General features: G+C 41.7%; 1 protein-coding gene across 1 annotated transcript; it reads right to left on the bottom strand.

Moving 5' to 3' along the window:
• Positions 1 to 213: 213 nt before the first annotated feature.
• Positions 214 to 10219, bottom strand: DSEL (dermatan sulfate epimerase like). Its single transcript, XM_058817911.1, has 2 exons — positions 10100 to 10219; positions 214 to 9542 (listed from the first exon to the last, which is right to left on the bottom strand). The coding sequence occupies exon 2, from the start codon at positions 8576 to 8578 to the stop codon at positions 4928 to 4930; it is 3651 nt and encodes a 1216-aa protein (XP_058673894.1). The 5' UTR covers positions 8579 to 9542; positions 10100 to 10219; the 3' UTR covers positions 214 to 4927.
• Positions 10220 to 12773: the final 2554 nt, after the last annotated feature.

Raw genomic sequence — 12773 nt, 5'->3', positions numbered from 1 at the left:
CCAATACTTTCTGAAAGGTAATAATGGTTTTCATATTCCAAACAGGAATAGCAGGATTTTAAAATTTGAAATATGTACACTGGACCACATTATGAAGTTTTGTGAGATAGGAAGTGGCAAAATAATATCAACAAAGAAAGAGGACAACACAAGCACATTGTTTTACTAACAATAGTTTTATTTTATGCAGGATGTTTCAGAAAATTTTTTTAGGACAGTGTATACACTGGAATTGCTCAGACACAGATATCTACTTAAATGTAAGACCATACACATTAAATCCAAATTCATCCTACTTCATCTGAGGCCTGTCAGTGGGCATCTAAATTAAGGGTTTCACCAATCCTGGCTTTTGAGTATTTAAAAAGATAGCAGCAATGTCTGATTTACCTTTGAGGGCAACACTCATTTTCCATTGATTCTAGGGTCACAAGACTCCTTATTTAGATGTGAAAGTTAAATTACCTAATGTGACATAGATTAATTCAGGTCATGTTCTTAAAACTCCACAATACCTTTCTCAGTAAAGGCAGTAAACAAAGTGTTGAATTTATACCACCATAAATTAAGCTTTCAGAAATTATTCTGTGTGAATGAGATCAGACTGTCTTTGTTCTCCTCCATCACAAATAACTCTCAGCACATTGCCTGCTCAAAAGATGTATAGTTTAATTTGAAACAGCATCATTTCAGCCACATGAAACAGCACTTTCCCATTATTAAGTATTTTCAGAGACAGCATGAGATTATCTGTTCACATCCCTTATGAGAATAGTGTTGATCACACACCAGCAAATGTTTCCTCACTAAAGAAAATCAGAGTCCTGACATTTGAAAATTGTGCTTTGTAGATTATGTTGAATATATGTTTGTTTCTATACCTCCTTTTATGGGCTTATAAATTTATCAGGCAGCCTACAGCCTTTGATTAGACTTACAGAGCAATTTATATTTTTTAAATTATTAGAATACCCTTCCTTTTGCCACCAAATATCAAGAAGAATCATCTTTAATGATCACTTACAGTTTTTATTTCCTGCCATTTCTTCTGTTTTGGAATATTCAGGGTAACTAGTTGATAATAATTTTATGACAGTAGATGACAGTGTTTTGTTCCTGTTGAAAGCAAGGGCACAACATTCACTGAGATCACCAAGGCATCATGCCACTTATGGTCCAATTCTGAACAGCTCACAATTTACAGATTTGATCCATAATTCATGGTCTGTATTCCACACTGAGATATGGTATTTGAGACAGTAAGTCACCAGAAAGACTCTTCACTTGGAAAACAGCCCATTCCTCATGAGATTTAAGCAAATCAGGTTTTAGTCTGAACCAAATCTAATAATGGAGTACAGAAGAAATGAAAGCTTATGCCCTGACCATACAACTGGAAGGATCCAGTACTTATCCTCTTGAAGAAAATTTATATGTAAATAAAAATAATTTTTATAAATTACTAAGTCACCTAAACAAGTATCACAGCTTCTAATTACAAAATATTCTAGCATATGGAACCCAACATATGGGCCACTTGCAAACGGGATCATTTTTGCAACTTACAGAAATATTGACAACATGTTTTCATCCTTTATCTTGAACTGTGCACTTCAAATGTTTTCAGGAAATGCAGCATTATGTTCCAGTTAATGTATGTTTACATTCACAAAATAAATAGTGTCTTTAATGCTAGTAATTGACTGTAGGATGGACAGGAGTTTGCTACTAATTATTCCATATTGTTTCAACGGCAAATTAAAACCATTTTTACAGTTTCAAAAAAATTCTGATCCATAACTGAAGCTTTACAAATCAGTTAACAATAACTTTATAAAATCTGAAAAGCAATTTTTATTTGAATTGCATTCTAGCACTAACAGAATAGTATTACACTGTCAAATGAGTTGTGCCATATATTTTACATAATTGAGGATCTTGTGCAGAAATTAAACTCTGGATCTGACAAGTTTTCAAGCATAAATCTGATGAGGACTGAATGCCAGCTGCACACAAAAAGGGTGAAGGAACCAGCCTGACCATGATACTGACGATCAGCTCCACAGACACTGCTCTTGGAAAAAGCCTGCTGGGAGCACTAGAGGCATTTAAATGTGCTCAGAGACTACAGATTTATCCTGTTTGATAGAACTCTGAATGCCAAGACCTATGTGCATCTCCCCAAGGCCAATGTCACTTACTTACAAAGTAAATAACTGAAATGTTTTCCTTGGTATTTACTTTTCTTATGCTTCCAAATATGATTTAGAGGCAAGAATTTAAATAAAAACTGCCTTTTTAAAAATACATTAGAATCTTAGCTGTGTCATAACTGGACAATTCAAACTACAATACAGTACAAATAATTATCAACATTTAATAGAGGGAGAGAAAGAAAGAAAATAAGTACTGAGACTAAGTTTTCATTAGTGCATTTATGAAAGTGTAAATGAAAGTGTCAGAACACTTTTCAACACAATGCACCTAAACAGATATTCTTTTCAAAAAGTTCAAACAATTCTCAAAGTTTATTGACAGTTTTAAACATTACTATATGGAGCAAAGGGAGGTCAGTGTTTGTGTCTGTGTAGTGACCATTCTTGTTTTGAATACCAGTAACAGAAGAGAATTTTAGAGAACAACTTTGTATGACCACAAAATCTTACCTTCAGCTGCCCTAAAACTTCTGACAGAGAAAAGCCTTTTTATTTGTTCTGATTCTAGACTGTAAATCTTGGAAATAGAAAGTAAATGCTGAAATTTGTTCTGTCAAGTACAAACTGTACAGACATCAATACTTTCTTTTAACATACAATCAAAAATGGCTGCAGAGAGAAGGCAATTTGAGAGGATGATAGTTGGAAACAAAAGTTTCACTAAAATGTCAATGTATATTAACTTGTTTAATATTTCTTTTAACATGGCACTCCACCAAGCCAAAGGTGAAATACAGGCTTGAAGGGGAAAATACAGCTTCTGCTAGTAAATGACAGGTAATTTACTGTGAGTAAGGCCACAAATCATCAATGGCTTTATCACAGTAGAAGCCTGTTTTGCCATACTAATGACTGTCTGTGAAAGAGGTACTTTTATCTAGGTTGCAATGAGATATCTCAAGGACATGAAATGTACTTATGGGAGGGACAAAACAGCTGGGTAGGACAGGGACATAATGGTAACACAGGAAGAAAAAGAACTCCTTTATATTAAAATTCAGCAAGGGTATCTGTAACCCCTATGAAGAAACTCACTGCACTTTTGACATTGCCCAACTTACCACCCAAATAAATAACAATTACACACATATTTTAATATAATAAGCTCTGATTCCAGCTCCCACAAACCAATTGAAGCATATTTCAACACAATTCCACTTATAATAAAAAACAGATGGTCAAGGAAATAGGTCTCTTTGTGATCTGATATACACATCTGCAGACATTTACAATATGCATGCATTTCCAGAGAATGCTGAGCAAGTTAAATTGGGAAATGAGAATTTTTTTCTTAATGGGCATGTGCAAACAAAGAATGTGATTCAAGAAAAGAATAAGCTGTGACAAAGATGCAACTATCCTATCAGGCCTATCTGTTTTCAAACAAATATAATACACAGCATCATGTTAAAGAAACACTATCAGATAACTTTGGAAATAGTTTGCTGCAGGGAAACATCACTCAAATGTGAGGTGGCTGAGGGTCAGGTGATTTTCAGATCTCTCCCCTCTCTGATCGAAGACCTGAGGTTAGCAATGGCTGTCCTTCAGAAATTCATTATACAGACAAGCAAAACATCCCACGGCAACACAGGGCTAGAGATTTATTTGAGGTCCTCTAAATCTCAGATTTCATTTTATGCAGACATCAACAATAGGCCATTGCCAATGGCATCACATAGCTGCACTGGTCCCAGGGTAATTATGCACAGAATTGAGCAAAGAAATGTGTTACAACAAAGGATGGAAGAGTCTCACTCAAAAAGAGAATATCCTTGCAGAACCTCTAAGACAAGAGGTATAGAATAAAAGAGTTCAAGAAGTCAATATGTTAACAACATTCAAAATTAGGTTGAGGCAGGTTAAAACTACACAAATTTAACCGCACATTTAAGGGATCTTGCTAGTTTCTTGGATTTCATCCCCATTTTTTTTCCTCCATATAATTCACTTCAGGCTCACAAAGGGTACCACATTGTCAGGAACGGAAAAATTAATATTTCTCTTTTGTGAAACATCAACCCCAAATTTAAGTACCACATTTCTGACATGCAGGAATCATATCCTAGAACGAGCTTTAATATCTGAGTCCATTCCAGTCCTGGACCTGTCTGCTCAAATTGTAAATAAGAAACTAGATTTACTTTATGTTATGTTTCCTCCCACTAAGGGGATGCTGAACAGCCCTAAATCTCAGCTTATGTTTATTTTGTACCACCATAGTGACCAGTGAGACATCGACAGAATGCATCAGTAAACTCGTCCAAGGGGGCCAATAATGACCATTGGGAACAGGACCAGTTTGACAAGTATAATTTCACATAAACCATCATATACAATCATCAGATGGTAAATACTTTCTGGAATTAACCATTTGGGCTGGTGTCAAACTGGTGAGCTGGAGGTGAAAAGCTCTCTGTTCTATTACTAATCCCCTGAGCTATAGAGGCCCCAGCTGGTGCTTCTGCAAAGGTTCACACAGCTTTTTTCAAAAGGCCACAAAAATAGTTACAATATCTTCTTAAAGTAAACAAAATCAAAACAAAAAAAACCCTTCCACAGTTTCAAGAACAGTTACATTTTTCTTAAAATAATCTCTCTGAAAGTAGCAGACTGTACACATTTTACAAGAATAAACAAACTTATCTAATATTTATCCACAAATTGGGACTCAGAGATCATTAGTGCAAATTTCTGCTGACCAGCAGCATTTATTCTATAAACTTTGGGTATCCTAAGTGGTCCATCAGTGAACAACAGATATCTTCAATCTGTCTAATCTCTTCATGGGGCATGTTTTGTTTCCAGGCATGAATGCTACTCGGTGAAATCTCCCCTTCATAGGGAATATAGAAAAGACTGGTGGAGGTGGCAAATAATATTTGGTTTAAGCTAGCAGGAGGAAGAGGAATACCAAGAAAGGCAAAAATTTTTTCAGCAGTCTTCTGAGGAAAGCTCACAATATCTTCAAACTTGACCAGCTGATAATTTGTTGGCAGCAAGTCCCTGTTTATCCTCATCGCTGCTGCTGTGTTTGCTAGCCATAAATAGGACAACACAGAAATAGCATTTGAATTAGAATTTGAAATTTCTTTTCTCAGTGATTCAAACTCAGAGGCATAGCCTTCATTTAAACTACATGTTCCTTTACCATTCTCCCCTTTAAACATTGCAGCCAAGCGTTGTGGAATATTTTTCAAGGAGTAAAGGCTCGGCTTATTTTTGTACAGCATTGAATAGACCCATGCCCGTGGGTCCCTCACTACATATAAAGCTCTCATTGATGGCCCTAAGATTTCCTGAAAGAAGGGAAGCTTTAATGTCCAGCTCCCACTGGTTAAACTAAGCACAGGTCGTGCACTAGGATAATAGACAAGGTGTCTTCTCAGTTCCCTAATATATTCAGCATCTTTTTCTTGACTTCCTCTTGCCCTGCTTCTTTGCTCTAACAGGGATTCTCTCTTTTTGGACCTTTTCTTTTTGTCTTTGCTTAATGCAGAATGCTGAGCAATTTTACTTCTGCTAGCTTCATATAAATGAATGTTTTGTAAATGCAACTTCGTGTCTTGAACTAGAGACTGGAGCCACCCTTGGATAAGATGAAAATTACCATTCTGGACATCAGAAACCTTCCATTCACATGGATCTACAAAGGAATCAATTTCAAATTCAGTCTCAGGAATTTCAAGATAGGGTGTAGGTATCCTGATGTATAAAAAGTCACTGGTGTTGAAAAACAGCTGTTTTAAAATTTCTGCACCAGAAGTGGGAAGTGAAGTAATGATAACATCTGGCAAAACGACAGGGTTTCCTTCTAATTGTTTGGCTTTATTGCCTTTATCACGTTCTAGCCTTGCCATGTCAGTGCTCCACTTTGCACAGATGGGCTGAGTACACATGCTCCACACATCCACCAATTCAATAAGCCACAGTGTAACAACCAGGATCAGGATCCAACGCAACATTTTGCCAAAGGATATGTAAAACCGCCACTGAAAAGCCAGTATGACCAAACTGACGCCCAAAATTAACCCTGCAATTATGTTCACTTTGAATCCAAATGGGAAAACTACCCTATTATTTTTTATATCTTTTTTCACAGATTCAGTACCAAGACCAAACTTGGTCACTTTATTCCCATTAACTACTTTAGCAAAACCACCAAATCCCAAGTAATCAAACCTTGCCTTTAAATTCTGATACTCAGTCACAACAGAGATGGTATTTTCAGTGTTGTTGACACTGAGCGAAATCTGAAATCCAGATTTTGCATTATCCATGAGTCTACAGTTAGAAACATTGACATATGGGCCATAGAAAAGGTAAACAATCCTTGTAAGCGTGTTTTTCATTGGAAAGGTAACATTTACAAACTGAGTCCATCGCTTTTTGAATTCAGCAGCTTGTTCAGCCTCCTGTATCCTAGCAACAGGACTACTCCCACGATGATCAAACCAAAACATCTTGTAGTGGGCATCCCACACATCCATCATAGCTCCATTGTACTTGTTCTTAAACTTATAGGGTATGTATTTAAAATCAATGTCAAGATTATGAAAAAAGGCACTGACTGAATCAACGGGAGAGTCTTCCTCCTTCTCGATATGGTCAACCACTAACAATGTCTGAGAGTTTAAGAGCAGCAAAACGCGATACACACTTTTCAATTTCATTGCTGATGTATAAGCAGATACTGCCTCACCACTCACAAACATCATGTCGCCAGCCTGCGAGGCTGTTATAATTTCTCCAGTTGAGTCTCCAACCTCGTCACCAATCCACTTCAGCCACTGGGCACACTCACCAAGCTGTCCTTCCCAAGGCTGGTTGCACTGGCTTGTAGGAGATGGAGCAAACACCAAGACATTGTTCAGGTGGCTGAGTTTAGGTCCGTAAAGAGCCTCAGATACAAACACCTGTCCATTGGGAGCAAAAGTGAAGGAGTTCTGATCGGGATGTTCATGTCCCGGATTGAAACTTCTCCACCCATCAATCCATCTGTAGGGCCGAAAGTGAACAATATCATAGACAGCACGCCCACCGAGTTTCCCAGATTTGAAGGATACAAAAGTGTTTGTCTGACTGTTTGGCAATCCAGCCCCGTAAGTAACAACTCCCCAGTTGGGAAACACATGCATTTTAGCAGTACCATAGTCAGGAGGTGGCTGAGGAGTGATTTCAGCAGCATACCATATAAATTCTGTATGTAATGTACTCCACCTCTGTGCAGTGGATGGCACCATTGGCCCATCCTTGGGTCTGTGTTTTCTAATTTGCTGTGCCAGCCAGTTACCAGCTCCATTCTTCATGATGAACTTATCCAAGAAAACCAGTTGGCTCTCAGGACCATAAAACCAGTTGTAATTAGAATCTGCAACACCCACAGTCCTCTGGAAACCTGGCAGTAGGGTGGCATAGTAAAACCAAAAGTGCATTTTTAGCCAGTTATTCTCCAAGTTGTTAATGCCGAAGTGGCGCTGGGCCAGGAAAACATACTGTGTTACTGACTTGGCTGTGTAACTCCCATAAGCTACTCCCTCATCCAGAGACCCATCCACAATATGATTGAGGAGAAACATCGTTTTCTCCATCACATCAACCACAGCGTGTTTCCAAATATTCGCCTGAGATCCTTTGTCCACTCCGGCAACTAAAGCCCCAATAAGCAGAGCAAGCATATTGGTTGCTTGGTGATTATGGAGAAGCTGCTTTCCCCAGGAACGAACCTTGGAGTACTCATACATCTCCTCGCTTACGGACCATATCTTCTCCAGGTATTTTTGCCTTCTCTCATTTTCCAGTGAATTATACAAGAAGTCAAAAGCAGTGGCAAATCCTGTGAGGGAGTGTCCAAGTGGCACTTCATCTCCAGGAGCATTCTCAACCAACCAGTTTTTGTAGCCAGCCATTCTATCCATATACTCTAGGGCAAAATCAAATGCAGCTTTATCTTCGGGGCACAGCAAACAGTAGAATGCCAGAGGGGGCAGGTTGTTGCCATAAATCTCATTCCACTTGGCCGCAAAATCAATGTGCTTGGGTGGAGGTAGGTAGTACAAAGGGTTGGACAGCATAACCATCACTGCACTTCTGATGGCTCTGAAGAGATGCAAATGGCTTGTACGAGCCTTTTGCCTCAGTGCCTGAACATCCTGAGGGTCGAAATACAAGCTTGGATGAAGAACTGTTCTTTTCAGCTTCTGCTCAGCACTAAGACCTTCAAGTTGCTGTTTTTCATATTGATCTACATTTTCTATGAAAGTCACCCAATCAGAGTAATTGCTTACAGATTCTTCAAAAGTGAAGACATCAAACACCATTAATGCTAGAAATAGAGTATGCCCCGTGAACATCAGAGCCATGATCCATTAGGCAGCTCCTCTTCCCCAGACATACATTTCTTCACAAAACAGTGTTCAGATGTCAAACTTTCATCCAGTTTGTTAAAAAAATAGTATCTTAAGGCATATTTTTATGAGAAAAGAACCTATTGTATACTGTGCATTACAACAAAGGCTCAGACTACTTGTAATCTGAGATACACCATTGAAATGACAAGGCTCTTGAAAAGTTAAATCTCAGGTGCCTTGTCTGTTCACACTTTTCTCAAATACTACACTACAAGCATAAGCACTAAAATCAGGGGAAAAGTAAAATCTCTACGATATGCATATAAAGCACAGATCGACTGCACAGTAACAGACTGAAACACTATCTCTTGGTAACTTGAAAAGCATGATCTAAAAAGGGAACTGGAGTAATATGTTTGCTTTTTTAAAAAGCTTTCAGTTGGACCAAATGCCACTTTTAGAGCAGATGAAAACTCCACTGATCACAGAATGATACAATTTATTCCAACCAATGTGTTATATTTGATAAAATAGGGAATATAGAACACTTGGAAAATAGACTCCAAAATTTAAGTTACTGTCTTCAGTCGTTGCCTTTTTTCAATTTCCTTACACACTCTTTCCATCTTTCTCTTTTGGGATTCATGGAGGGACAGGAAGGAAAGAAAAAAATAATAAAAAAAAATCAACATAGATCCTCCATTAGATCCTTTCGATGAAACTGCAGTGATTTTAACCACTATTCCTCTCTGTTTGTGAAAGATGCACCTGAATTAAGAGTCATATTGACATATCTTCAAGTATTTTTTAATCTTCTCTTCAGCTAGTGATGCCCAAATTTGGCCTCGATGATTCAAAAAATCCTGCTCCTTCCATTATGATGCAAAAGGAAAACATGTGAAAGAGGCAGAAAGCCAATACTTTCTTGTAAGAAGAGCAGTTTCGGGTTTCCTTTCACTTCCCATGTAGGTTCTTTCTGTGGAAACAGAAACAAAAGTTCTCTGAAGCTGTGCAGATGTCAGAACATATTTAAAGTACTTTATTTGCAAACTGCTGCTAAGTTTAGAGGAAACATGAAGGAAATAAAGGAATTTTAAGGAAATCAAGAAATAAAAGAAGGAGCATTTCAAAGTTCCACAAAATTTACCCTCGATAAAAGAGCAATTCAGATTGGCTACTCAAGTTCACTTTATTTCACCATTTCCAGCGCGAACATGATGTCTCATGGAATAAATTCCAGGTACGCTACCAGGAGCTACTCATAGAAATAAATCTGACGCACGCCACGGGAATTCAATTCATCACGAATTAAAACAAGAGCACACGCGTGTTTTTTTACCACGCGAGCGGCTCGGCGTGCGGAAGGGCGGCGGGAAGCAGGAAACGCGGCAGCCGGGATCGCCGAGCGGGAGCCGCGCCGCCCGCACCGCGCCCGCCAGAGGGCGCCCGCCGCCACCGCGCCCCTGCCCGCACAACTTGCACAAGTTTCGGCGCGGAGCGCGGCGCCGCCGCCCCCGAGCCCAGCCCTCTTACCGCGCCGGCTCCCGCGGGGCTGCGAAGCTCTGTCCCGGCCGGCGCGGCCCGGGGCGCGGGGCCGGCCCCGGCCGGGGGCTGCGGGTGGCGGCCGCCGTGCCGGCCCCGCTCGGCTGGGCCGGGCTGCGCTCGGTTCCGGCCTCTTCCGCTCTTGCCGCTACTTTTCCACCCGGGCTGGCCGCAACTTGTGGTCCCTGCCCTCCGCCGGCGGTTCCCGGGAGTTGATGGAGAGGGAGATGCGGCGGCGAGCGCCCGGCGACGGGCGCGGGCAGCCAGGCAAACTCGCAGGGATGTCGCTCCGGAGGGGCGGGGAGGGAAGGAAGGAGGCAGGCAAGGAGGGTGGGAGAGAGGCGGAGAAGCGGCGGGGGGGTTGGCAGAGCCGCCCCCGGCGGAACGGGGATGTGCCGATCCTCCGCGCCGAGCTCGGCGGCGGGCGGGCTGCCGGTGCCGCCGTGGCTCCCCGCGGCTCTTCCCTGCGGCTGCGTGCGCTGCCCCGCTGCTCCCGGCGCCCAGCCCCGCTCCCGGCCGAGGATGGCACCGCGCCTGGGCTGCCGGCGCAGCGGAGCCGAGCTCGGCGGGAGCGCCCGGGGGCAGGGCCGGGGCCGGAGCGGGGGGACCGCCGCCGGCAGCGGCGCAGGGCTGCTGGGGTGAGGCGAGAGACCGCAGGGACCCGGTGCAGCGGGTCCCGGTGCGGGGAGCGGGGAGCTGAGGAGGTGCGAGGGGGTTCGTGAAGAAAAGAAAAGCTGCCGCGGTGGGTTACCCCCGTGGCCCAACAGCCGCCGCCCCGCCGCGGACCGGCCCCCGCAGCTCCCGGCCAGAGCAGGGCCAGGGACGCTGCAGCGGCGGCGGCCCGGACACCGGCGAGCTCGGCAGGGCTGGGCTGGGCTGGGCAGGGCGTGAGGAGCCGCCGCTGCTGTGGGTGACAACTTTGTGGGAGCGGAATAACTCCCCAGCAGTGCCCGTGTCTCAGGGCCCGCGGGGATGCGCACCTTCAGCTTCTGTTTGTGGCCGTCACACTTCTTCATTATCAGCGCTCCTGCGCTGGCTCTTCGTTTTATGCGATGTATTAAAATGGTTCTCATTCAGTTTCAGCTGAAGGCTTCTGAAGTAAAATAGAAAGGCGTCATGAGGAGTGAAATCCTCTGCTGCTTGATGGTCACGGTCAGTGGTGCACTCAAGGGCCAGCAAAAAATGTTGGCCTGCCCCCCTGGTGCTGTGGTCTGCCCGCAAAATCCAAGATGTGTAGCACCTTTGCTGGGTTGGAATCACTTTTGGTTGATGGTGATGACTTTCAGAGCCTGATTTCGGTACCTGGTGTCTGTGACCAAGCTGTTCGTGTAGTCGTGTTCGTGTAGTCGAGTGCAGGAAACAAAAGGCTGTGAGATTTTGGGTGTGTTACCACTTACTGTGTTTATAATCTGTACTTCAAAGGATGTAGATTTTAATCAATAAGCATAACTTTTTCCAAGGCCTGTATTCTTTTTTTTTTATTTGCCCCCATGCCTAGAAATGCTGTTGCATATTTAAGTATTGCTTAAGCTACTCAATGTGTAATTATATTAAAATGAATATATGAATATATAAAGGCCATACATTATGGATACTGATTCTGTTTCTTTGTACTACGGAGTGCACCTCAGAAGGATTAAATTATTAAATTATGCACATTTACATTTGTGATGAACTGTGCCTGGAACCATCCTAATGTCTCAGATGTGCCCTATAGACTTGGCTTAAAAGGGAAAAATACTGATTATTGCCTGGATCATATCTTCCCATCAGAAGAAATTTGCATAATGAACAAAGATCGGCACATAATTCCCTGACCTTGAATCTTTTACAGTTGTGCCTTTTGTGCTACTAGGGAAGTTAGTCCAGGAGGAAAGCAAAAGGAAATGTAAAGCAACAATAGAGTCCACATTCCCCTTTAAGTCTGTAGAAACTGAGTGGAATACACTACAAATGAAAACCTTCCAAGTCTTTCCTTCTATTCTCATTGTACCCATTACATTTTTTCCCAAGGCTGGCCCATTCTGGAAGATATTAAAGTCCCAGAGAATGACTTTTCCCATAAATTGTCAGGCAATTCAGAATGAGCAGAGTATGTGTAGGACTTATGGTAGGTTAAAAGCAAGAGTAAAACTCTCCCAAGAGCTTTTCTCACTCCCTGGGACCTGTGCAGAGATCATTATATATATACAGTGTTCAACTGCAGTGTGATATTTGTGGAAAAACATGAACATGATTTACTGACTTGCCCCATATATTCACAAATGGTACAATTTAGAAAAAGTCTAATAAATAAGGCAATGACGGCATTTGTATGGCATTTCGCTTTTTCTGTGGCAGCCTTTTCACATTAACAAAGATGCACTGGCAAAATAGTTCAGACTCATTTTTTGCTAAACAAGTTTCAAAGCCAGGAGTGTCTTTAACCATGTGTGTTTTCAAAAGGTTTAGGCTACTTTGTGTCTGTCGTTTTCAAGCTACTTTGCTTTGAATACAACCCATCAAAAAGACCCCCAAAAAACCAAAAAGACACAAAAACTCAACCAAAAAACACCACAAAACTCAAGTTCAGGCAAAACCAAAACCCAGTAGTGGTAAAACTAGTGTTCTTTTTTTTTTTTTTTTTCCTATTGGTTGTTTTCAATAGTCAACAGAGACACATAGT

This window comes from Ammospiza caudacuta, chromosome 1 (genome assembly GCF_027887145.1).
Source record: "Ammospiza caudacuta isolate bAmmCau1 chromosome 1, bAmmCau1.pri, whole genome shotgun sequence".
In the NCBI taxonomy this organism is placed as follows: Eukaryota; Metazoa; Chordata; class Aves; order Passeriformes; family Passerellidae; genus Ammospiza; species Ammospiza caudacuta.
The sequence above is the reverse complement of the archived record's forward strand: the minus strand, read 5'-3'. Positions and strand labels throughout refer to the sequence as shown.

Excerpts from the sequence above, each read along its gene's own strand:
- DSEL (XM_058817911.1), bottom strand. The coding sequence starts at position 8,578 with ATGGCTCTGATGTTCACGGGGCATACTCTATTTCTAGCATTAATGGTG.